Source organism: Macaca nemestrina, chromosome 20 (assembly GCF_043159975.1).
Source record: "Macaca nemestrina isolate mMacNem1 chromosome 20, mMacNem.hap1, whole genome shotgun sequence".
NCBI lineage: Eukaryota > Metazoa > Chordata > Mammalia > Primates > Cercopithecidae > Macaca > Macaca nemestrina.
Window position 1 is genome coordinate 7696562 of NC_092144.1, and position 24929 is coordinate 7721490.

Below are 24929 nucleotides of genomic sequence, written 5' to 3' on the forward strand. Positions count from 1 at the left end.
AAAAAAAAAAAAAAAAAAGGGGCGGGGAGCAGTTTGACACAAACTGCAACACAGATGCACCTTGAGGACATCATGCTCAGTGAAATAAGCCTGACACAAAAGGACAGATCCTGTGGTTCCACTCACAGGAAGTCCCTAGAACTGTTAGATTCAGAGTCAGAAAGTAGAATGGTGGGTTCCAGGGACTGAGGGGAATGGGGAGTGAGAGTTTCATGGGGACAGAGTTTCAGTGGGAGAAAATGAGAAAGTTCTGGAGATGGCGATGGTGATAGTTGCAAAACAATGCAAATGTACTTAATGCCACTGAACTGCGCACTTAAAAATGGTTCAAATGGTATTTTTCTGGAGACCAAAATAAAAAAAGTCTCACTCTATCCCTCAGGCTGGAGTGCAGCGGATCTCGGCTCACTGCAGCCTTTGCCTCCCGGGTTCAAGCCAGTCTCATGCCTCAGCCTCCCGAGTAGCTGGGATTACAGGCATGCACCACCACGCCCAGCTACTTTCTGTATTTTTAGTAGAGACAGTTTCACCATGTTGGCTAGGCTGGTCTCGAACTCCTGATCCACCCACCTCGGCCTCCCAAAGTGCTGGGATTACAGGCATGAGCCACCGCGCATGGCTAGAAAGGTAAATTTTATGTTGCATATATTTAACCATCATTTTAAAAAATGGATAACGGTTTAATAAAAATTTTAAAGTGTCATTCTTTAAAAAAAAAAAAAAAAAGTGTTTTTGAGGGCAGGATTCCTGGGGAGTTGGAGGTCTGTGGGAGGAGGAAGAGGGGAGGATGGAGGAATGGATGTAAGGAAAAGAGCTGTAGGGGAGGGGAGGGGTGGGAAGAAGCAGACCCAGGTGGATGGGTGCCCCGGGATAGAGCAGGAACCGCTCACTCACCAAGGGGCTTCCGAGTGTGGATGTCAATGAGGAATCCCGGGGCCTGGTTTCCGCATAGAATCTGGTAGTCAGCTGCGCAAAGGGGAACAAAGTTGAGTCTGGGGCTGCAGGCCTGACCCCAGCCTGCTCCCCATCTAGAGGGGACACCTCATCCCTGGAGCCCAGCCCTCAACTGGCCACCTTGAACTTTTTTTGCTCTCCCCATCCTTTGCCTCCTTCCACTTATTTAATTTAATTTAATTTAATTTAATTTTTTTGAGACAAAGTCTCACCCTGTCACCCAGCCTGGAGTGCACCGGTGCAATCACGGCTCACTGCAGCCTCAACCTCCCAGGCTCAGGTGACCCTCCCACCTTAGCCTCCCAAGTAGCTGGAATTACAGGCATGAGCCACAATGTCTGGTTTTTAAAGCCACCTAGTTTGCAGTAATGTTTTGCAGCAGCTCTGGGAAATGAATACGGAAATGAATAAACCCCTAGAAGCCCCCTTCCCATCACTGCCCCATTCCTGCAGCTCTTCCTGGTGCCTGGGCTGGCTGCTAGATCATTCCGACAGGACTCATTCCTGCTGTCAATACACTCTGTTCAGTCCTGCCTCCAGGCCTTGGCTCCTGTTGTGCCCCTGCCTAGAACACCTTCCCTCATCCTGACCGATGTTCCCATCAGGGTCCCAATCCTGGCTCTGAGTTTCTCCAGGTCTGCCCCTTCCCCAGCCCAGGAGGTCTATGGTCTCTCTAACCAGCTGTGCTTTCCTCCCCAGCCTGGGACATTTACCGACCCCCTCCCACCCTATCCCACCCCCAGCTACTCCTGTGAATCATCAAGGGCCTTCCCTACCCATGAAAACTCCATTGATCCATCCTGAATTCTCAAAATCTGCAAAATGGAAGAAAAGCTGCCTTGCTCACTTTAAAGTATTGCCTTCTATACATGGGAACTGACACAGTTTGGCTGCGTCCCTACCTAAATCTCAACTTGAACTGTAGCTCCCATATCCCCACATGTCATGGGAGGGACCCGGTGGGAGGTAATTGAGTCGTGGGGGCGGGTCTTTCCCGTGTTATTCTCGTGATAGTGAATGAGTCTCGTGAGATCTGATGGTTTTATAAAGGGCAGTTCCCGTGTGCATGCTCTCTTGCCTGCCACCATGTGAGACGGGCTTTTGCTCCTCCTTCACCTTCTGCCATGATTGTGAGGCCTTCCCAGCCATGTGGAACTGTGAGTCCTTTAAACCTCCTTTTTTTTTTTTTTTCTGTTCTGAGATAGGGTCTTGCTCTGTCACCCAGGCTGGAGTGCACTGGTGTGATAGCGGCTCACTGCAATCCCCACCTCCCAGGTTCAAGCAATTCTCTTGCCTCAGCCTCCCAAGTAGCGGGGATTATGGGCCTGCATCACTACGCCCAGATAATTTTTTTTTTGTATTTTTAGTAGAGACAGGTTTTCACCATGTTGGCCAGGCTGGTCTCGAATGCCTGACCTCGAGCGATCCACCCGCCTTGGCCTCCCAAACTGTTGGGATTACAGGCGTGAGCCACCACGCCCAGCCAAACCTCTTTTTCTTTATAAATTACCCAGTATCCAGGATTTCTTCGCAGCAGTATGAGAATGGACTAATAGGGGGACAGAACTTCAACTCTCTGGCTCTCATCAGAACAAGAATTAATCTAAGAGCCCTAAGGGCACTGTGTTTCCTTAACCATTATGCTACGAGGGGCCAGGCTGGGAAGAAGGTTGAGGAGGGTTACTCACGGCTGGTGGGAGTGGGGCAGGCCTCACAGGGTCTATTCCAGGCCTGGCCAATGTTGTAGGAGCAGCAACACATTTTTCGGGTCACGTTGAAGGCCAGCTCATTTTGACATGTGCCGTTATAGTGCCGGAAGCAGACACTCTTCCTCATATCTGTAGTTGGCATAAAGGAGAAGAATGTGGGTAAGGGTCACCTAAATCAGTGGAAGAGGGAGCCAAAGAGATGGGAACTCGTTAACTCATTCATTTGAAGATTACTGGCTTGGCCAGCCACAGTGGCTCACGCCTGTAATCCCAGAACTTTGGGAGGCTGAGGTGGGCAGATCACTTGAGGTCAGGAGTTCGAGACCAGCCTGGCCAACATGGCGAAACCCTGTCTCTGCTAAAAATACAAAAACTAGCTGGGTGTAGTGGCACACGCCTGTAATCCCAGTTACTTGGGAGGCTGAGGCAGGAGAATTGCTTGAACCTCAGAGGTGGAGGTTGTAGTGAGCCGAGATTGTGCCACTGTTCTCCAGCCGGCGCAACACAGCGAGACTCTATCTCAAAAAAAGAAAAGAGAGGGATTACTGCCTGGCTTGATTGGCTTGATGTCTCTCCCCCAACACACTTGGGGGATCTATTCATTTTTTTCAGCCTTTTTTGAGTAGTGCACAACCTGAGCAACTGTTCATGGAAGCTCTGGGCTCCTGAATCCTGTGGTTTTGTTTGCTGCCACATATCAGCACATCATATATGCTTATCCTCCCTGTCCATAGGCTTGAAGGCTCCCAGCAGTTCCTCCCATGCCCAGGTGCTGCTTCTGTGACTGCCATTTCCCTAGGTCATCATGCTTCTTACCCATGCAGTTGTTGCCACCATTGACTTGGAGGTATTCTGCAGGGCAGACACAGGTGTAGTTTCCCAGGGTATTGTAGCAGGTGCCAGGGCCACAGATGCCCGAGTGTGTGGAGCATTCATCAATATCTGCAGGGAAAGGAGGAGTGGAGGGGAACAGTGGGCAGCATCCAGGAATTGTCTGAATAACTCCCCTCCAGAGACCCAGCAAGGCCACTTCACTAGGGACCTAAGTTTGGTTTCAAAATCAGCCTAAAACGCACACACATCTTAGTGATGAAGAAAACTGTAATATGGGCCAGGCATAGTGGCTCATGTCTGTAATCTGAGCACTTTGTGACGCCGAGATGGGAGGATCATTTCAGCCCAGAGTTCGAGACCAGTCTGGGCAACATAGCAAGACCCCATCTCTACTAAAAATTTTAAAAAATTAGCTGGGCATGGTGGTGCATGTCTGCAGTCCCAGCCACTTGGGAGGATCACTTGAGTCCAGGAAGTTAAGGTTGCAGTGAGCTGTGATCACACCTCTGCACTCCAGCCTGGGTGCAGAATGAGATCCTGGCTCTAAAACACAAATAAACAAAAACCCACAAACAAACAAAAACAACATGATGTTAAGGGGAAAAAAAAAAGTTTACAAGCTGGATGCAGTTGCTCATGCCTATCATCCCTGCTTTGGGAGGCCAAGGCAGGAGGATCATTTGAGGCCAAGAGTTTGAGACCAGCCTGGGCAACATAGTGAGGTCCCATCTCTTCAAAAAATGAAAATTTAGCTGGGCATGGTGGCATACACCTGTGATCCCAGCTACTTGAGAGGCAGAGGTGGGAGGATCACCTGAGTCCAGGAGGTCAAGACTACAGTGAGCTGTGATTACACCACTGCACTCCAGCCTGGACAACAGAGTGAGACACTGGCTCTAAAAAAAAAAAAAAAAAAAAATTCATAAAAATAAAGTTGATGATGATACTGCTTCTATTAGGAACAAAATGACCTGAGTTCACGAGTCAGTTTTATAATCACCAAGAATGGATCATCCACGTCTTCCCAATATGATATGATAGGAATCAAGAACCTTATGGATAAAGTATTCTTGGGGGGAAAAAATTGATTCTCAATCTGATCATTACTCTAGTCCATGGGGCAGTAAGCTTTTTCTGTAAAGAGCCAGATTGTTTTGGTTTTGCAGACCAAACTACAGTGTGTCATGATTATTCAATCTGCCAATGTAGTAAGAAAAGCAGACACAAACAATATGCAAACACACTGTGGCACTGGTTGTGCTCCAAGGAAATTTTATTTATGGACCCCTGAAATTTGAATTTTATACAACTTTCTCCTTCTCTCCTTCCTTCCTTCCTTCCTTCCTTCCTTCCTTCCTTCCTTCCTTCCTTCCTTCCTTCCTTCCTTCCTTCCTTCCTCTTTCTCTCTCTCCTTTTTTTTTTTTTTTTTGAGTCAGAGTCTCACCCTGTTGCCCAGGCTGGAGTGCGATGGCCTCATCTCGGCTCACCGCAACCTCCACCTCCAAGGTTCAAGTGATTCTCCTGCCTCAGCCTCCCGAGTAGCTGGGACTATAGGCGTGTGCCAGCATGCGCAGCTAATTTTTGTATTTTTGGTAGAGATGGGGTTTCACTATGTCGGCTAGGCTGGTCTCAAACTCCTGACCTTGTGATCTGCCCACCTCGGCCTCCCAAAGTGCTGAGATTACAAGCGTGAGCCACCGTGCCCAGCCTTTTTCTTTTTTTTTTTTTTTAAGACAGGGTCTTGTTCTGTCACCCAGGCTAGAGTGCAGTGGCATAATCACAGCTCACTGCAGCCTCAACTTCCGAGGCTCACGTGATCCTCCTGCCTCAGCTTCCCAAGTAGCTGGGATTACAGGCATGAGTCACCATGCGTGGCTAACTTTTTAATTTTTTGTAGAGACAAGGGCTTGCCAGGTTGCCCAGGTTTGTCTTGAACTCCTGGCCTCAAGCAATCCTCCCACTTCAGCCTCCCAAACTACTGGGATTACCAGTGTGAGCTGCCACGCACCCAGCCTTGAATTTCATATAATTTTCATGTGTCAAAAAATGTTATTCTTCTTTTGTTTTTTTCAACCACCGAAAAAAGTGTAATAAAGTATTCTTAGCTAGCAGGCAAAAATAGGTTGTGGAATATTAGCATGCTAAGAGTGATGTCACCAAAAATAGCAGAGTAGGGAACTCCAGGGCTCCATTCCTCCACAAAAGTAACTATTGAGCTGGCAAAACAGACAAAAATCAACTTTTGCAGAACTCTGGAATCCAGTCAAAAGCTTCCAACACCCAGACAAAGAAATGGTGAAGAAAGAAGCTGCTGTACTTTGTAAGGGAGTGTCGTGGCGTTTTTAAGGGCCTGCCTACCATCCCCCACGCCACAGATCCACAGCAGCCATGAACATCTTAAAAGCAGCAAGAGGGAACTGACAGATCATGACAAAAGAGGAGGCAGGGGGCAGAAGCCTTTCTATGAGGCCTTCCCTCCTCGACCCTTGTGAGGCTTGGCAGGGCACGAAGGCAGGGAGAGAGCGGAAGAGCCTGACCCACCCCAAAGAGAGTCCATGCTCACCCTCACAGATGCGGGTGTGCTCACTGAGGTGGTAGCCAGGTGGGCACTCACACTGGAAACTGCCAAAGGTGTTGATGCAGTCACCCCCTTGACACAGCCCTGGCAGCTCTTGGCACTCGTCGATGTCTGTCAGGAAGTAAGGAAGCCATGTTTGGGAGCTAAACTCATGCAGAGGACTTAAGGGGCACCCACGCTAAGCTCTGGGTTTTCCAGGGCCCTCTCGAGGATCCCCAAGAGCTGTCCATGACTGATAGACATTCGAAGGGTCTATCTTGACGGCTGGACACAGACTCTCTTGAGTTAATGTTACCCTAAATTCAACTCCATTCCCTTCATCTGCTAATCCATTCTCCCATCCACCACATAGTTTCCTCTAGATAGAGAACTAGATAGTTTTCTTCCTCTAGATGGAGAATAGATAGTCTTCTCCAACCTCGTCATTCCCTAACAAAAGGATGGATGGGAGGATGGATGAATGGATGGATGAGCGGATAGATGCATGGATATGAAAACAGTGAATGGGTAAATAAGCAAGTGGGTCAATGAATGCGATGATGAGTGAGTGGATAGATAAAGATGGATGGGTAGGAAGGTGGATGGATAGGAAGGTGGATGGGTAGGAAAGTGGATGGGTAGGAAGGTGGATGGATAGGAATGTGGATGGATAGGAAGGTGGATGGATAGGAAGGTGGATGGGTAGGAAGGTGGATGGGTAGGAAAGTGGATGGGTAGGAAGGTGGATGGGTAGGAAAGTGGATGGGTAGGAAGGTGGATGGATAGGAAGGTGGATGGATAGGAAGGTGGATGGGTAGGAAAGTGGATGGGTAGGAAGGTGGATGGATAGGAATGTGGATGGATAGGAAGGTGGATGGATAGGAAGGTGGATGGGTAGGAAGGTGGATGGGTAGGAAAGTGGATGGGTAGGAAGGTGGATGGGTAGGAAAGTGGATGGGTAGGAAGGTGGATGGATAGGAAGGTGGATGGATAGGAAGGTGGATGGATAGGAAGGTGGATGGATAGGAAGGTGGATGGGTAGGAAGGTGGATGGGTAGGAAGGTGGGTGGATAGGAAGGTGGATGGATAGGAAGGTGGATGGATAGGAAGGTGGATGGGTAGGAAGTTGGATGGATAGGAAGGTAGATGGGTAGGAAGGTAGATGGGTAGGAAGATGGATGGGTAGGAAGGTGAATGGATAGGAAGGTGGATGGATAGGAAGGTGGATGGATAGGTGAGTAGATAGATAAAAGAGTGAATGGGTGGGTGGATAGATGGATGGATGGATGGATGGATGGATGGATGGATGGATGGATGGATGGATGGATGATGGATGGAGGATGGGGGATGAATGGATGAACAGATGGGAGATAGAAGATGGATGGAAGGGTGGATGAATGGAGGGATAGAATGGGTGGATGGATGAGTGGATGGATGGATGTATTGAGGATGGATGGGTGAATGGGGGATAGATGGATGGGTGAGTAGATGGATAGAAGAATGAGAGATAGGTGGGTGGGAGATGGATGGATGGAAGAGTGGGAAATAGGTTAATGGATGGATGAATGGGGGCTAGCTGAAGGATGGGGATGGATGGATGGGTGAATGGATGCATACAAGGATAGCAGAGGGATGAGTGATGAATGGATGAATGGGTGGATGGAGCACGGTTGGATGGAAGGATGGAGGGATGGATGGAAGGATGGATGAACGGAAGGATGGATGAATGGGTAGATAAAGGATAGTTGGATGGAAGGATGGAAGGAAGGATAGATGAATGGGTAGATGGAGGAGGTTAGATGGGTAGAAGGATGAATGGATGGAAGGATGAGTGGAGGATGGATGAATGGATGGATGGTCGGGTGGAAGGACGGATGGATGGATGGATGGATGGAAGGATGGGTGGATGGAAGGATGAATGGACAGAAAGATTGGGGATGGATGAAAGAATGGGGTACAGATGAAGGAGAGGGGATGAATGGGAAACCAGATGGATGGATAAAAGGATAGGAGAGGGATGAGTGAGGGATGGATGAATGGGTAGATGGAGCATGGTTGAATGGAAGTATGGAAGGAAGAATGGGTGAATGGGTACATGGAAGATGACTGGATGGAAGGATGTATGTATGTATGGATGGATGGAAAAAATGGGCAGAAGGATGGATGGATGGATAGATGGATGAATGGATGGATGGAAGGATGGATGGAAGGATGGATGGATGGATGGATGGATGGATGGATGGATGGATGGATGGAAGGATGGATGGATGGATGGATGGACGGAAGGAAGGATGGAAGGATGGATGGATGGATGGATGGATGGATGGATGGATGGATCGATGGATGGATGGAAGGATGGGTGGAAGGATGGATGGATGGATGGATGGATGGATGGATGGATGGATGGATGGACGGAAGGAAGGATGGAAGGAAGGAAGGAAGGATGGATGGATGGATGGATGGATGGATGGATGGATGGATGGATCAATGGATGGATGGAAGGATGGGTGGAAGGATGGGTGGATGGAAGGATAAATGGATGGAAGGATGGAGGATGAATGGAAAGATGGGGGACAAATGAAAAGATCAATATACCAACAAGTGGAAGAAACGGCTGAAAGAACAGATTAAAAAAATTCAACACAAACTAAAAGCATAGTGTGGTCCTGCTGCCCAGCCTCCAGGTGTAAAGATTTGCCCCATCCCAGGACAAAACTGCTCAACTCTGCACTTTGGTGAGATGGGGATGAGAGAAAAGTCAGTCTTTAGGCAGACAGATGGATGGATGGTCTGCCAGGAACTCACCTTCCAGAATGACAGTGATGGGGTTAGGCCGGAAGCCCTCACCACCTGGGCACAGGGTTCTGTACTCAGCTGTAAGGGAAACAGACTCCTGTGAGGTGGAGTATTGGGGCAAAACTTAGGGGAAACAGGGGAGCAACAGCAGGAAGCCTGAAAAGGGCGCAAGAGCGGGCTCCCATCCTTCTACTGTACTAACTACATCCCCATATCTCTTTAGCCTCTTAGGGCCAAGGGACTTCGGCCAGTCCTGGGACTGCGTGTGTGTGTGTGTGTGTGTGCATGTGCGTGTGCATACGTGTGTGTGTGTAAATGTGGATTCCCATTCAACATGTGAGCAGAGTTACATGGTAGTGGCTGGGGGCAGGAAGGAGAGAAGATGATTCCTTCTGATCCAAAACCATATCCTAGTGTAACTGCAAGTTTTCCCCATGCAAGGAAGACCCTGGACATCCACACACGCACACACCTGAATAGGTGGACAGGTACCTCCCTGTTTCACACCTGAGGACTTTGCACATACTGTTCTCACTGCATTGCACATCATTCCCCCTACTCTGCTAGGAAAACTCCTACACATCCTTCAAAACCTCACTCACGCCTCCTCCCCTGGAAAGCCTTCCCCACAGCTTTCTCTTCTCCACAGCTTTCTCCTGAGCTATGGCTATGCCTCAAAGAAAACCCTTAGGACAGCTCTACTCTCATAGTCCTGAAACTTGGTTTAAGAGTGAGGGAGAAGCAGTGTGCAGAGGCTGTGGTTCATCCTTCTCCGAGTCCCCAGCCCCCAGCACATGACACAGAGGAACTCTCAGTGTTTGCTGACTGACTGAGTGATCAAGTGACTACAAACACAGAGAATTTACAGAAAGCAGCCTTGGAGAGAGGCCCAGCCAAGAGTACACTGTATGACCCAGGATGAGCCCCTCTCCTTCCCCAGTTCTTGGTTTTCCTGTCGCCTAAGCCCCACCTCCCCTTAGCAGAGATGACCCCCTAAGCTCCCGGGTCTCGGTGGCTCAGGCCACGGTGCTCAATGGTCCCCACAGGGACTCACTGGTGTTGGCCACTGGGCACAGCTCGCAGGGATTGCCCCAAGCCCGGCCCAGGGAACAACAGCAGGAAGCCCGGGTGACACCAACTCCGATCTCAGCACTGCAGGAAATGCCACCGTCCCCTCGGTCATGCGTCTCCAGGAAACAGTTCCCAGCCCGAGTGTCTGAACAGGCAGAAGGGGATGGTTAGCAGGTGTCAGGGGGAAAGCCGCACGTGTTCGTGTGCATGCATGTGTCTATTTCAACAGGTGACAAGGACAACCGCTCTTGCGGGAGACCAGCAGATGTCCCGTTTGTCAGGAGCAGGTAGATTTGAACACGTGGACATCTGAGTTAACCCGGGGGCAATCCCACCCACCTCTGCTGGCCCCAGAACCCTGATCTGGAGCTGAGCATGGACTCACCCACGCAGCCCACTCCGCTGGGGTTCAGCTCAAAATCCTGGGGGCAGCGGCAGAGGTAGCTGCCGGGGGTGTTAACGCACACGCCGTTGATACAGTTTACTGGGTCTGCACACTCGTTAATGTCTGTGGGGAGGAGGCGTGGTCCTCAGCAGGGAGCCCTGCCTTGGCCCCCCTCCCTCCTGGCTTCATCCTGGGAAGCTGCAGCCCTCACTCAAGGTCAACTTCTGGGCACCAGGGGACAATGTCATGTCCGTCCCTGGGAAGAAACCTAACGGGACAGGAACCTCCAGTCTGCCCTGTCCCCTCCAATCCCATTCCTTCTCCTGCTCTGTTCTGCTTGGCAGAGTTTTGCTCGTTGAACTCTACCTGCCCTGGGTTCCATGCAGTCAACATATGAAAACCATATCTATTTTATTTTTCTTAATTTATTGATGTTTAGAGACAGGGTCTTGCTGTGTTGACCAGGCTGGAGTGCAGTTGCGCAATCACGGCTTACTGCGGCCTCAGACTCCTGGGTTCAAGCAATCCTTCTGCCTCAGCCTTTGGAGTAGCTGGGACTACAGGTGTGCACCACAATGCCCAGCTAATTTTTTATTTTTACTTTTTAGAGATGGGGTCTTGCTATGTTGCTCAGGCTGGTTTCCAACTCCTGGCCTTGAGTGATCCTCCCACCTCAGCCTTCCAAAGTGCTGAGATTATGGGCATGAGCCACCACACCTAGCCAAAACCCATCTATAGAAAATACTTTCAAACCATGGGTTAGCACATTCCAATCTGTAGGCCAAATCCGGTCTACCACCTATGTGTGTCAATAAAGTTTTATTGGTACAGGGGCCACATTCATTCATTTACATATTGCCTGTGGCTGCTTTTGAGCTACAATGGCAGAGTTGAATCATTATGACAGAGACTGACTGTGTGGCCTGCAAAGCCAAAAATATTTACTATCTGCCCATTTCTAAAACACACAGAGGTGGGAGACCCTTTTGGCAGCTAGGTGGAGAGGCCACTTCAATCACTGAACTTATTCAGCTGGGGAACAGGCACGGGAAATGATGGGGACATCAGGCAAGGTGCTCCCTACCCCCCCACAAGACTCCAAGGGAGGATGCTTGAGAAGAGATCTGAGGGCAGTGAGGGAGCGAGCCATGTCCCCTGCCCCAGCTCCTGCTCTCTCCTCCCTCCTTCCAGCCCAGATGACCTCACACCTGTGCAGTTGCCACCCCCTCGGTCCAGTTCGTAGCCACCATCGCAGATGCAGCGGAACATTCCAGGCAGGTTCTCACAGCTCCCAAATGCACAGAGGTTCCCTTGCGCACACTCGTCCACATCTGCGGGGACCCTGGGTCAGCCTGCCCCACCCAGAGTCTGCGGCAGGGACCCACCCACTCTGTCCTCTGCCCTGCCGGGCCCGGCCTCACCCTGGCAGGCCCGGTGGTCCTCAGTGGGGTCAAAGCCCATCTCACATTCGCAGCGGTACCCGCCGGGCGCATTGAGGCACTGCCCGTTATCACAGAGGTCCACGTTCTCGGCACATTCGTCTCTGTCTGAGGGGTCCCAAGATTCGGAGGACTGGAGACTGGTGGACCCGGACCCATGCAGGGTGGGTGGGAGGGAGGCCCCAGTCACTGGAACACTTCACTGTCAGCCAGAGTCCCAGGCAAGTAGCCCTGGGGACTCCGTCTCTGACTCAGGGTGGGAGGCAAGTGACCAAAGAAGGGTCAGGGAGGGGAGAGGTGGTCTGGACTCTTGGACCCCAGAGAGGGTACCCAGTCACTCCGGATCCAGGGAGGAGAGCAGCCAGGAAGGAAGTGTCTCATGCACTTAGGGGTCCAAGGGAGCCGTGGGCAGGCAGTAGCACCCCCTGGGCCGAGGACACAGCCTCTCCAGCACCCATGGAGCGATGAGTGAGTCAGAAGGAGTCAGGAGGTTGAGTGACCATGGCGGCCACCGTGAATTCAGCCCCCGTGGCTGTCCCTCTAGGGCCCCTGCCCTCCCACCCCCTAATCTCACCTTCGCAGGAGAAGCCATCCCCGGTAAAGCCCTGGCGGCAGGTGCAGCGGTAGGAGCCAGGGACATTGAGACAGTCACCTTTTGGGCTGCACCGGTGCTCCTGGGAGACGCATTCATCCAGGTCTGCAGGAGACGGAGCCCAGGCCCCCCACCCCATGGCGTGTGCATTGTGGGGGGCAGAAGGGAGAAAGACTCTTCAATCCTCCAACCCTGACTGCCCCCCTGCAGACACCCCCACACCCCACCCTCCCACTGCCTTGCCCCTCACCTACCTCTTCTGCTTTGCCCCGATTTCCTGCCCCCAGGTACTCACCATGACATTCGAAGCCATGCCCCTCCCAGCCTGGCAGGCACCTACAGCTGAAACTCCCTGGGATGTTGAGACAGGAGGCATGACTGTCACAGTTGTGTCCTCCAACCTCGCATTCATCCACATCTAAAGGGAGAGGAGGCACAACGCCGAGACCCAGTCACAGAAGGAAAGACTTGATGCAATAGCAGCTGAACGGGTGGGGACTCTTCCTCTCTAGGGGAGAGCTGGTCCAGAAAGCCTCCTCCCCTCCACTGGGGGAGCTTCCATCTTTACCCAGAGCCCGAGAGGAAAACCCCCAAACCTAACAGACATGACTCTCAGCAGCCCTCAGAAATGGTCTGAAATAGCAGCATGAAAGACTTGGGGTAGATATTAAGAGTGACTGTCCAGCCAGGCACGGTGGCTCACGCCTGTAATCCCAGCACTTTGGGAGGCTGAGGCAGGCAGATCATGAGGTCAGGAGATCAAGACCATCTTGGCTAACACGGTGAAACCCTGTCTCTACTAAAAATACAAAAATTAGCTGTGCGTGGTGGTGGGTGCCTGTAGTCCCAGCTACTCAGGAGGCTGAGGCATAAGAATGGTGTGAACCCAGAAGGCAGAGCTTGCAGTGGGCAGAGATCGCACCACTGCACTCCAGCCTGGGCAACAGAGGGAGACTCCGTCTCAAAACAAACAAATGAAACAAAAACAAACAAACAAAAAAACAAGTGACTGTCCGGATGAACACGCCCCCTTTCCAAGCCAGGATTTCCCTGTCCACCAGCATTTCCAATCCAGAGGCAATTCTGCCTCACCCTTATGACCTCTGCCACGTTAAATCTGGGTGAGCTACTGTTACTAAACATTTCTTTACCACACTCCTGTTCTCGCTGACATAAATCATGTTTTAAAAGACAATTTTGGATCCACATCAACAACCTCTAAGAAGTCATGAGCTTCATGCTATGTTGTGTAACATTTGTTTCTAATACACATTAAAATAACCATCTAACTGGAGTCGATAGAATTGTGTCCCCTTAAAAGGTATGTTCAAGTCCTAAACCCTGAAACCCGTGAATGTGACCTTATTTGGAAACAGGGTCTTCGTAGATGTAACTAAGTTAAGATGAGGTCATCCGGATTAAGGTAGGCTCCGGTCCAGTGACTGGTGTTCTTCTAAGACCAGTGACTGGCTGTGTAGCCAGATGCAATGACTTACATCTGTAATCCCAGCTACTCGGGAGGCCAAGGTGGGAGGATCACTTGAGGCAAAGAGTTTGAGACCAGGTTGGGCAACGTAGTGAGAACCTGTTTCTACAAAAACACCTTTTATTCCCCCCCTCGAGGCATGGTTTCACTCTGTCACCCCAGCTGGAGTACCGTGCAGTGGTGCAATCTAGCTCACTGCTGCCTGGATCTCCTGGTCTTAAAGCAATCCTCCAGCCTCAGCCTTCTGAGTAGCTAAGACTACAGGTGAGCGCCAGCATGCCTGGCTAATTTTTTAAATTTTTGTCTCAAACTCCTGAGCTCAAGAATCCTTCCACCTCCACCTCCCAAAGTGCTGGCATTACAGAAATGAGTCACCATGCCTGATCAACAAAAACTTTTTAAAAAATTAGCCCGGCATGGTGGCATGCACCTGTAGTCCCAGATACTCGGGAGGCTGAGGCTGGGAGGATTGCTTGAACCCAGGAATTTAAGGCTATGAACCAGTTCATGAGCTATGATCACACCACTGCACTATAGCCTGGGCGACACAGCCAGACCTTATCTTTACAAATTAGATACTATTGGGTGCAGTGACTCGTAATCCCAACAAATTGGGAGGTCGAGGCAAGAGGATTACTTGAGTCCAGGAGTTCAAGACCAACCCGAGTGACATAGTAAAACACTATCTCTACAAAAAAAAAAAAAAAAAAAAATTAGCTGAGTGTGATGGCACGTGTGGGAGACTGAGATGGGAAGATCACCTGAGCCCGGAGAGGTGGAGGCTGCAGTGAGCTATGATTGCATCACTGCACTCCAGCCTGGGAGATAGAGTGGGACACTATCTCAAAATAAATAAATAAATAATGTAAAAAATGAAAAAATTTAAAAAACAGATACACAGAGAGAAGAAGGCCTTGTGAAGATGGAGACAGAAACTTGAATGACACGTCTACAAGCTGAGGAACACCAAGGAGGCATGGAACAGGTTCTCCCTCTGAGCCCCCAAGAAGGTACTAACCCTGCAGACACCTTGATTTCAGACTTCTGGTTTCCAGAACTATGATTCTAGAAGGAGAATACATTTCTTTTTAATTAAAAAACAAGTTTTGGTTTTTCTTTTTGAGATGGAGTTTTGCTCTGTGGCCCAAGCTGGAGTGCAGTGGTATGATCTCGGCTCACTACAACCTCTGCCTCCCAGATTCAAGTGATTCTCCTGCCTCAGCCTCCCAAGTAGCTGGGATTACAGGCATGCGCCACCACGCCCAGCTAATTTTGTGTTTTTAGTAGAGACGGGGTTTCACCATGTTGGCCAGGCTGGTCTCAAACTCCTGACCTCAGGTAATCCACCCACCTCAACCTCCCAAAGTGCTGGGATTACAGGTGTGAGCTACCCTGCCCAGACTAATTTTTAAAATTTTTAATAGAGATGGGGTTGTTGTCTCTATTAATGTTGCCATATGGCCATGTTGTGATGTATCCATGTCACCCAGGCTGGTCTCGAACCCACAGGCTCAAGCAATCCTCCCGCCTTAGCCTCCCAAAGTGCTGGGATTACAAGTGTGAGCCACCGTGCCAGGTGGAGAATCAATTTACTTTTTTTCTTTTGAGATGGGGTCTCACTCTGTTGCCCAGGCTGGAGTGCAGTGGTGCTATCTCGGCTCACTGCCACCTCTGCCTCCCGGGTTCAAACGATTCTCCTGCCTCAGCCTCCCAAGCAGCTGGGATTACCATGCCTGGCTAATTTTTGTATTTTTAGTAAAGATGGGGTTTCACCATGTTGACCAGGCTGGTCTTGAACTCCTGACCTCAGGTGATCTGCCCACCGCAGCCTCCCAAAGTGCTAGGATTACAGGCGTGAGCCACCGCGCCCGACCCAGAGAATCAATTTCTTTCTTTTTTTTTTTTTTTTTTTTTGAGACGGAGTCTCGCTCTGCCACCCAGGCTGGAGTGCAGTGGCCGGATCTCAGCTCACTGCAAGCTCCGCCTCCCGGGTTTACGCCATTCTCCGGCCTCAGCCTCCCGAGTAGCTGGGACTACAGGCGCCCGCCACCGCGCCCGGCTAGTTTTTTGTATTTTTAGTAGAGACGGGGTTTCACCGTGTTAGCCAGGATGGTCTCGATCTCCTGACCTCGTGATCCGCCCGTCTCGGCCTCCCAAAGTGCTGGGATTACAGGCTTGAGCCACCGCGCCCGACCCAGAGAATCAATTTCTAAGCCACCAATTGTGTGATCCTTTGTTACGGCAACCACAGGGAACTAACATAGTCACTACTCAAATGTTTAAGTGTTCATCCCTGTATTGCATCCAATTATCAGGGATCTGCCTTTTCAGAAATGCTGCTGCAGACAGGTGGGGCTTCCCTTCCTGAGCTGTTCAGGGGACCCCCAGGGCACTGTATGGGACTCTGTTCTTTTTTTTTTTTTTTTTTTTTTTGAGACGGAGTCTCGCTCTGCCGCCCAGGCTGGAGTGCAGTGGCCGGATCTTGGCTCACTGCAAGCTCCGCCTCCCAGGTTCACGCCATTCTCCTGCCTCAGCCTCCCGAGTAGCTGGGACTACAGGCGCCCGCCACCTCGCCCGGCTAGTTTTTTTTTTTTGTATATTTTAGTAGAGACGGGGTTTCACCATGTTAGCCAGGATGGTCTCGATCTCCTGACCTCGTGATCCGCCCGTCTCGGCCTCCCAAAGTGCTGGGATTACAGGCTTGAGCCACCGCGCCCGGCCTATTTTTCTATTTTTTTTCGAGACGGAGTCTTGCTCTGTCGCCCAGGCTGGAGTACAGTGGGCGGATCTCAGCTCATTGCAAGCTCTGCCTCCCGGGTTCACGCCATTCTCCTGCCTCAGCCTCCCAAGTAGCCGGGACTACAGGTGCCCGCCACTACGCCCGGCTAATTTTTTTGTATTTTTAGTAGAGACGGGGTTTCACCGTGTTAGCCAGGATGGTCTCGATCTCCTGACCTCGTGATCCGCCCGTCTCGGCCTCCCAAAGTGCTGGGATTACAGGCTTGAGCCACCGCGCCTGGCCTCTGCTCTTGCTTTAACACAAGAAGCCATCCGTGGAAATCTATGAGCATGAACTCTGGCTGTGCTCGGCATGAATCGCATGATTCCCGAAAGGGCCCAGGGAGTCTTCTCTGCCTGCACCGCTGACCGCCGGCTCACCAGAGCAGCCCGTGGCCCCCTTCCTGACCATGTAGCCCAGCTGACAGTGGCAGACAAAGGAACCCTTCGTGTTCTCGCAGTCCCCGTGGAGGCAGATGTGAGGGTTCAGGTCGCACTCATCCACATCTGTTGGGGAAGAAAGCATGAGGTCTGAGGACTGGGTGCAGGGGTGACGGGAGAGGAAGTGGGTGAGGGTGGGAGGGAGAGCCCCAGCATTCCTGACTGTCCCGCCACACGGGTCCTCTCTGCTAGGACTCGCTTTCTTTTCTCCAGGGGCGGGGAGCTCCCTCTGCATCCACTACTGGGTAATCGGGAATGTTCTGTGAGCCTTTCGCAGTGCACATTCCAAAGAACACACCAGGAATGTGCTTCCAAAAGTATTTTATGGTCAAATACATTTAGAGAAGGCTGAGATCCACAAAGCTAACCAGGGTTTCCTCCTGCAGGACTTTTCAGAGCCTTTATGCCAATATGCACAGTGGATCTGCAACAGGGGCATGGAGCAGAACGCATTCCCTAAATGCATTTGTTCACAAGGCCCATCGCTGAGACTTGTTTGCTCTCTGAGACTCTTATAAACTGGAACACTCTAAGCTCTTTAAGCTTCACTCGGTTTCTTGGCGGGGAGTTACATTGTTACTTCCTGGAACTTCCACAGGCCGGCCTCAGCTTTGTCCTGATGGGGCACCCAGCACACAACAGGACAACCTGTAGCTGGGTGAGGATAGCAATCGCCACCTTACAGAACACAGCTCTGAGTCTGTTTCCTGCCTTGTCCACTGTCCTCTGCCAGAAACCCCTTTGTCTTTGGTGATCGTAATGCACAGACCTTGAACAGGACACGATCCTCCAATAGGTGTAGCATATGTCATATTAAACAAACGCCATTTAAAAGAGCAAGGTTTGGGGAATTCTGCTTCTGTTCCATAAATGGGATCTCATGGGCTTTGGGAAGCAGACTTGGGATACGGGGGATGCTTAAGTGGAAAACCAAGTGCTGTTACAAAACCTCATCTCTCTACCCGCAAATGGCAGGGGTGGGGTCCAGCATTTGTCATTGTCATGCCTATGTATCACCTTGTGGAAGACCTGGTGTGTGAATTCTGACACCGCCTCCTCCACCCCGCCATCCCGGCTCCTCACCAACACATGTCCTCATGTCCGGCGTGGCCACGAAGCCATCATAGCACAGGCAGCGGTGACCCCCCGGCACGTTGGTGCAGTGGCCTTGGTCACAAACACTGGGGTTCTCTTCACACTCATCCACGTCTGGGGGAACAGGGTTGGGGACTGTGCTTAGCTTTGCCCTGATAGACCACCCAGTACACATCTGCTCCCCAGCCCCCAGGACGACCTGTAGCCAGGTGAGGACAGCGATGGTCACTCAAGCAGTCTGGGGGCGCCCAGGCAGTTCTGAGTTTGTTTTCCACCTTATTCACCCTCCTCTGCAAAAACCCCAGGGGCTCTCCCACAGGGTAAGCAGCCTGCCTGGGGCCAGGACAAGCCAGGCAGGGGGTGCCTCGGGTCTGGTTGGCTTCACTACGCTGTGCTGGGCTCCGGGCCAGTGTAGGACCCGGCCAGCACCTCCTCCTCATCCCCCACGCCAGGCAGTGGGAAGAGGTTGTGCCCACCTACCTGCACATGCCCTTCCGTCGGGCATCAGCGAGTAGCCGTGCCCACAGCTGCACCGGTAGCTGCCCTCAGTGTTAATACAGTACACGTCACACCCACCATTCTGGACCCGGCATTCGTTGATGTCTGCAGGATGCAGGGCAGACAGGGGCTGGGGCTGGGGGGAGGGGGCTGGTTTGGGGGTGGGAGCAGAGTGGAGTTGAGGACAGGAGGGGCTGCCACTATGGCTGGGGATGCGGTTGGTGCCCAGGACCCAGCAGGTGGGCACAGTCTCACCCACGCAGCCTTGGTGGTCAGGTGTGCCCTGGAAGCCGGCGTGGCAGGAGCACTGGAAGGCACCGATGACATTGACACAGTGGCCGTAGGGACATAGGCCATCCCTCAGGGAGCACTCATCGATGTCTGCGGGGGAGTGCAGATGAAAGACAGGCTTGTGCCCCATCTGCCGTCTGTGTGACCGTGAGACACACTGGGGCACACACGCACGCTAAGCAACTCACGCTGCCGACACTGGCACAGCCCCGCATGTGCCTGTCCATACACTCGCATTCACTCACATGCAAATACCCACACTCTCCTATAAACACAGACACCCAGATACACACCACACGTGCCTGCTCACACAGGCTCACAAACACACCCCGGCACCCACTCACATGTGAACACACTCGCCCTTGACAGACACACACAGGCACACTCAGATACACACTCACACTCAGGGGCACACTCCTAAATTCACAACACACCTTATATCCACTTGCATACAAAGACACTCACCCGTGTGTAAAGACACATCCACACCCAGGGCACACTCACACCCATGTGCACACACAGACACACAAACACCCACATGCACAAACACACACACACACAAACACACCCATGTGCACACTCAGACACACACATAAACACACCCACCCTCAAACATACCTGTCCTTGGACAAACACACGTCCACACCCAGACAGCCACACCCAGAGGTACACCCACACAGACCCACTCACAAACACATACTCACACCCACTCACACACAGACATACCTCCCTTTATAAACATGCATTTGCATCCAACTACACATCACATTCTCTTGCACACGCGCACACAGACTTACATACAAACACAACCGCTCAGAAATTAGCCAGGCATGACCGGGCGCGGTGGCTCACGCCTGTAATCCCAGCATTTTGGGAGGCCGAGGCGGGCGGATCATGAGATCAGGAGATTGAGACCATCCTGGATAACACGGTGAAACCCCGTCTCTAACTAAATATACAAAAAAAAATTAGCCAAGTGTGGTGGTGGGCGCCTGTAGTCAGGGTTCCTTGGGAGGCTGAGGCAGGAGAACGGCGTGAGCCCGGGAGGTGGAGCTTGCAGTCAGCCGAGATGGTAGCCACTGCACTCCAGCCTGGGCGACAGAGTAAGACTCTGTCTCAAAATAAATAAATAAGCCAGGCATGGTGGCGCATGTCTGAGGCCCACCTACTTGGGAGGCCGAGGTGGGAGGATCACCTGAGCCTGGGAGGTGGAGGCTGCAGTGAGCTGTGATCGTGCCACTGCAACCCAGACTGGACAACAGACTGGGACCCTGTGTTAAACAAAACAAAATGAAACACACACACACACGCAAACACACTTGCCCTTGGTAGATACATTCATAGCCAAATACACACTCAAACCGTCTTGTGTGTTCACACAGATGCACACACACACTCACACCTACTCACATGCAAACACTCCCCATTGTACAGACACACACACAGTCACACAAATGCACAAACGCCTGCCGTTGTACACTCACACATGTGCGTGTTCATCTAGACACACACACTCCCGCCATCTTGCATATAAACCCACTTACACACACAGGTACACACTGACACACACTTGCACGCTCACACACTGGCCTCAGAGAGACAGATACACATGCCCACCCTCTCACTCATCCAGCCCACATTCACCTGACACCCACGCACTTTCACACACACGGGCTCACGCTCACACTCGCACACCGGATGCACACTCACCCTCACAGGCAGTGCCCTTGGCTGTCAGCTCGTGCCCAGGGGGACACTGGCACTTGTAGCTCCCATCCGTGTTGGTGCAAGTGCCTCCCCGGCAGAGCAGTGGGTCCCTTGCACACTCGTCCACGTCTGAAGGTTTGTGTGGAAAGAGAGAGCAGGTGTGAAGGTGCTGACACAGGGAGGGAGCGATGAGGTTCATGCTGGCTTCTCCCCCCACCTCCCCAGCCCCCTTCACCCCAGTGGGAGCCAGGAAAGCCTGGGGGCTCCGGGCTGGGATGACCCAGGGGAGTGGGGTCTGCACCAGGAGCAGAGACCAGCCAGATAGGGAGGGAGGCTGAGATTCTCAGAAGAACAAAGGCCATGAAGTTGACACTCTTGGTGCCGCTAGAAAAGGCACTAAGAAGTGCCATCATTGACTTTGTTATTCATTTGATGAGCATTTCACGTGCATCCTCTGACCTAGAGGCACTGCAGGGAGCTCCAGCTCCAGGGAGCCCTCTTTCCTCCTCCATTCCCTGCAGGACACGCCAGAAAGCTGAGGCTCAGTCCCGCCAGGACTCAGGGCAGGGAGCAGGCAGCCTCACCACGGCCTCATCACTCTTAAGCCACAGGGGCATCCTTCCATTCCTCAGGCCCGCCCCAGGGCCTTTGCACATGCTGTTCTCCAGTGTCTTCACCCTGTTCACTGCTACTGCATTCTTTCTTTCTTTTTTTCCTTTTTTTTTTTGTTGTTGTTATTTTTGAGACAGAGTCTCACTCTGTTGCCCACGCTGGAGTGCAGTGGCACCATCTTGGCTCCCTGCAACCTCCGCCTCCTGGGTTCACGCAATTCTCCTGCCTCAGCCTCCCAAGTAGCTGGGATTACAGGCGTGCATCACCAAGCCCAGCTAATTTTTGTATTTTTAGTAGAGACAGCGTTTCACTATGTTGGTCAGACTGGTCTCGAAATCCTGACCTCAAGTGATTCAACCGCCTTGGCCTCCCAAATTGCTGGGATTACAGGTGTGAGCCACTGAGTCCAGCCTTTTATGTTTTTGGTTTTTTTTGAGACAGATTTTCACACTGTCACCCAGGCTGGAGTGCAGTGACACGATCACAGCTCACTACAGCCTCCACCTCCCAGGTTCAAACTATCCTCCAACCTCAGCCTCCTGAGCAGCTGGGACTACAGGCAGGCGCCACCATGCTCTGCTAATTTTTCAATTTTGTGTAGAGATGGGGCCTCTCTATGTTGACCAAGCTGGTCTTGAACTCCTGGCCTCAAGCAATCCTGTCTCAGCCATCTCTCATCAGACCATGTGGCCTTTTTAAGTGCTTCTGACAGTGGCAATTTTGCATTTTTTTCTTTTCTTTCTTTCTTTCTTTTTTTTTTTTTTTTAATTTGGAGACAGAGTCTCGCTCTGTCGCCCAGGCTGGAGTGCAGTGGCACGATCTCAGCTCACTGCAACCTCCACCTCCTGGGTTCAAGCAATTCTCCTCAGTCTCCCAAGTAGCTGGGACTACAGGCACCCGCCACCACACCGAGTTAATTTTTTGTATTTTAGTAGAGATGGGGTTTCACCGTGTTGCCCAGGCTGGTTTTGAACTCCTGAACTCAGGAAATGTGCCCACCTCAGCCTCCCAAAGTGCTGGGATTACAGGCATGAACCACTTTGCCTGGATTTTTCTTTTTCTTTCCTTCCTTCCTTCTTTCTTTGTTTCTTTCTTTCTCTTCCTTCCTTCCTTCTCTCTTTCTTTCTTTCTCTCTCTCTCTCTCTCTCTTTCTTTCTTCTTTCTTATGACAGGGTCTCACTCTATCGCCCAGGCTGGAGCACAGAAGTGCAATCATGGTTCACTGTAGCCTCAACCTCCTGGGCTCAAGGGATCCTCCCTTCTCAGCCTCCCGAGTGGCATGTGCCACCATGCCCAGCTAATTTTTTAAAAATTTTGTAGTGAGAGGGTCTTGCTATGTTGCCCAGGCTGGGCTCGAACTCCTGGACTCAAGCGATCCTACTGCCTCGGCCTCTCAAAGTGCTGGGATTACAGGCAAGGGCCACCGCACCTGGCCCAATTTTGCATTTCCTCAGCGATTCATGTTATTCATGTCTGTCTTCCTGTTAGGCTGTGAGCTCCAGGGAAAGAGGGCTCCCTGGAGCTGGAGCTCCCTGCAGTGCCTCTAGCTCAGAGGATGCACGTGAAATGCTCATCAAATGAATAACAAAGACAATGATGGGGACGAGAGGCCTTGTAACTGGCAGTATTTCCCAGGCTTCTCTGAGGGGCCCTGTCCTCTACCCAAGCTACACACCCTCCCTGGGAGACCTCACCCACCCCAGTGTGCCGGCCACCCCCAGGTCTCAGCCCCCAGGTCTCTTTCCTAAGGACGATGCCTCGTGGACCCCAGACTCACCACAACCCAGCTAATTTGCAGCTCCTCCCTCCTCCTGCTCCCTCCATCCACGTCCACACAGCAACAGCCGTCCCCACCCGTCCCCACCCTCCGTCTCCTCAATGCCCACCCTGCCCAGGGCGCCCACCACACCCCTGCCCGGCAGTCACCAACCCATGCAGTCCTTCATCAGCATGAAGCCGCTCTCGTAGCCGGGAAAACACTCGCACTCAAAGCTGCCTGGTGTGTTGACACAGGCGCCCTGGCCACAGAGGCCAGGGGAGATGCGACACTCGTCGATATCTGTAAGGAGAGGAGGCAGAGGCTGGAGGGGCCGTGTGTGCCACATCACGGGGCACAAGGCAGAGGGGTCTCTGTCCTTTGATGGGGGTGTGGGCTAGAGGAAGCCTGTCTGCAGACATAAGGAGGCACAGGCCAAGAGGGGAGGGGTCCCTGGATGCAGACACAATGGGGTGCCGGAGGGGGTCATCAAATCTGTAGATACGACAGGCGGAAGAGAAGCTCCCAAAAGGAACTGAGGAAATGGAGAGACCCCGAACTAAACATGACAAGGGCAGGGAATTTTCTCACAGTCCGGAGCTCTCCATTTTCTTTATATTGGTGGTAGATTTGTTTGTTTTATTTTATTTTATTTTTATTACTTATTTATTTATTTATTTATTTTTTTAGAGACAGTCTCGCTCTGTCACCCAGGCTGGAGTGCAGTGATGCAGACTCGGCTCACTGTAACCTCTGCCTCCCAGGATCAAGCGATTCTCCTGCCTCAGTCTCCCGAGTAGCTGGGATTACAGGCATGCGCCACTGTGCCCGACTAATTTTGTACTTTTAGGAAGATGGGGTTTCACCATGTGGGCCAGCCTGTTCTCGAACTCCTGACCTAAAGCAATCCACCCACCTCGGCCTCCCAAAGTGCTAGGATGACAGGCGTGAGCCACCGCACACAGCCTGTTTGCTTTTTCAGAGACAGGGTCTTGCTCTGTCACCCAGGCTGGAGTGCAGCGGCGTGATCACAGCTCACTGCAGCCTCAACCTCCCGGGGGCTCAAGGGATCCCTCTGCCTCAGCCTCTCGAGTAGCTGGGACTACAATTAATGCAATAATAATTTTTTATTTTTTGCAGAGATGGAGGTCTTGCTGTGTTACCCAGGCTAGTCTCAAACTCTTGGGCTCAAGCAATCCTCCCACCTTGGCCTCCAAAAGTGCTGGGATTACAGGCGTGAGCCACCAGGCCAGCCCTGGAGGCCTCTAAAGGTCACCTTTGCCAGCCCCTTCTTTTATGTTTTATTTACTTATTTATTTATTTTTGAGATGCAGTCTCGTTCTGCCACCCAGGCTAGAGTGCAATGGCACGATCTTGGCTTACTGTAACCTCCGCCTCCTGGGTTCAAGTGATTCTCCTGCCTCAGTCTCACAAGTAACTGGGATTACGGGTGCCCGCCACCACACCCAGCTACTTTTTGTACTTTTAGTAGAGACAGGGTATTGCCATGTTGGCCAGGCTGGTCTCGAACTCCTGACCTCAAGTGATCCACTCACTTTGGCCTCCCAAAGTGCTGGGATTACAGGTGTGATCCATCGCGCCTGGCCCAGTCCCTTCTTTTATAGTCAGGGTTCCTGCAGCCCAAGGAGAGCAATCACCTGCCCTAGGTCACACTGCACAGAAGCAGACACAAGAAGTGCCTAAAGAACAGGTGCTTGCTGGGCACGGTGGCACACGCCTGTAATCCCAGCACTTTGGGAGGCTGAAGTGGGTGGATCACCTGAGGTTGGGAGTTCAAGATCAGCCTGACCAACATGGAGAAACCCCATCTCTATTGAAAAATACAATATTAGCCAGGCATGGTGGTGCATGCCTGTAATCCTAGCTACTCAGGAAGCTGAGGCAGGAGAATCTCTTGAACCTGGGAG

At 51.7% G+C, this 24929-nt stretch overlaps 1 protein-coding gene across 1 annotated transcript in view; it reads right to left on the reverse strand.

The window, feature by feature from the left end:
• Positions 1-24929, reverse strand: part of LOC105486985 (fibrillin 3) — an 86725-nt gene that overhangs the window by 35079 nt on the left and 26717 nt on the right. The window contains exons 24-40 of the mRNA XM_071088161.1: positions 23176-23304; positions 20637-20762; positions 18891-19016; positions 18618-18740; positions 18126-18251; positions 16983-17108; positions 12633-12755; positions 12320-12442; positions 11728-11853; positions 11515-11637; positions 10307-10429; positions 9905-10066; positions 8860-8928; positions 6061-6186; positions 3480-3605; positions 2643-2792; positions 895-966 (exon numbers count right to left, since the gene is read on the reverse strand). Of these exons, the coding sequence (XP_070944262.1) occupies positions 895-966; positions 2643-2792; positions 3480-3605; positions 6061-6186; positions 8860-8928; positions 9905-10066; positions 10307-10429; positions 11515-11637; positions 11728-11853; positions 12320-12442; positions 12633-12755; positions 16983-17108; positions 18126-18251; positions 18618-18740; positions 18891-19016; positions 20637-20762; positions 23176-23304 (2079 nt within the window). The remainder of the gene's footprint in view (positions 1-894; positions 967-2642; positions 2793-3479; positions 3606-6060; positions 6187-8859; positions 8929-9904; positions 10067-10306; positions 10430-11514; positions 11638-11727; positions 11854-12319; positions 12443-12632; positions 12756-16982; positions 17109-18125; positions 18252-18617; positions 18741-18890; positions 19017-20636; positions 20763-23175; positions 23305-24929) is intronic.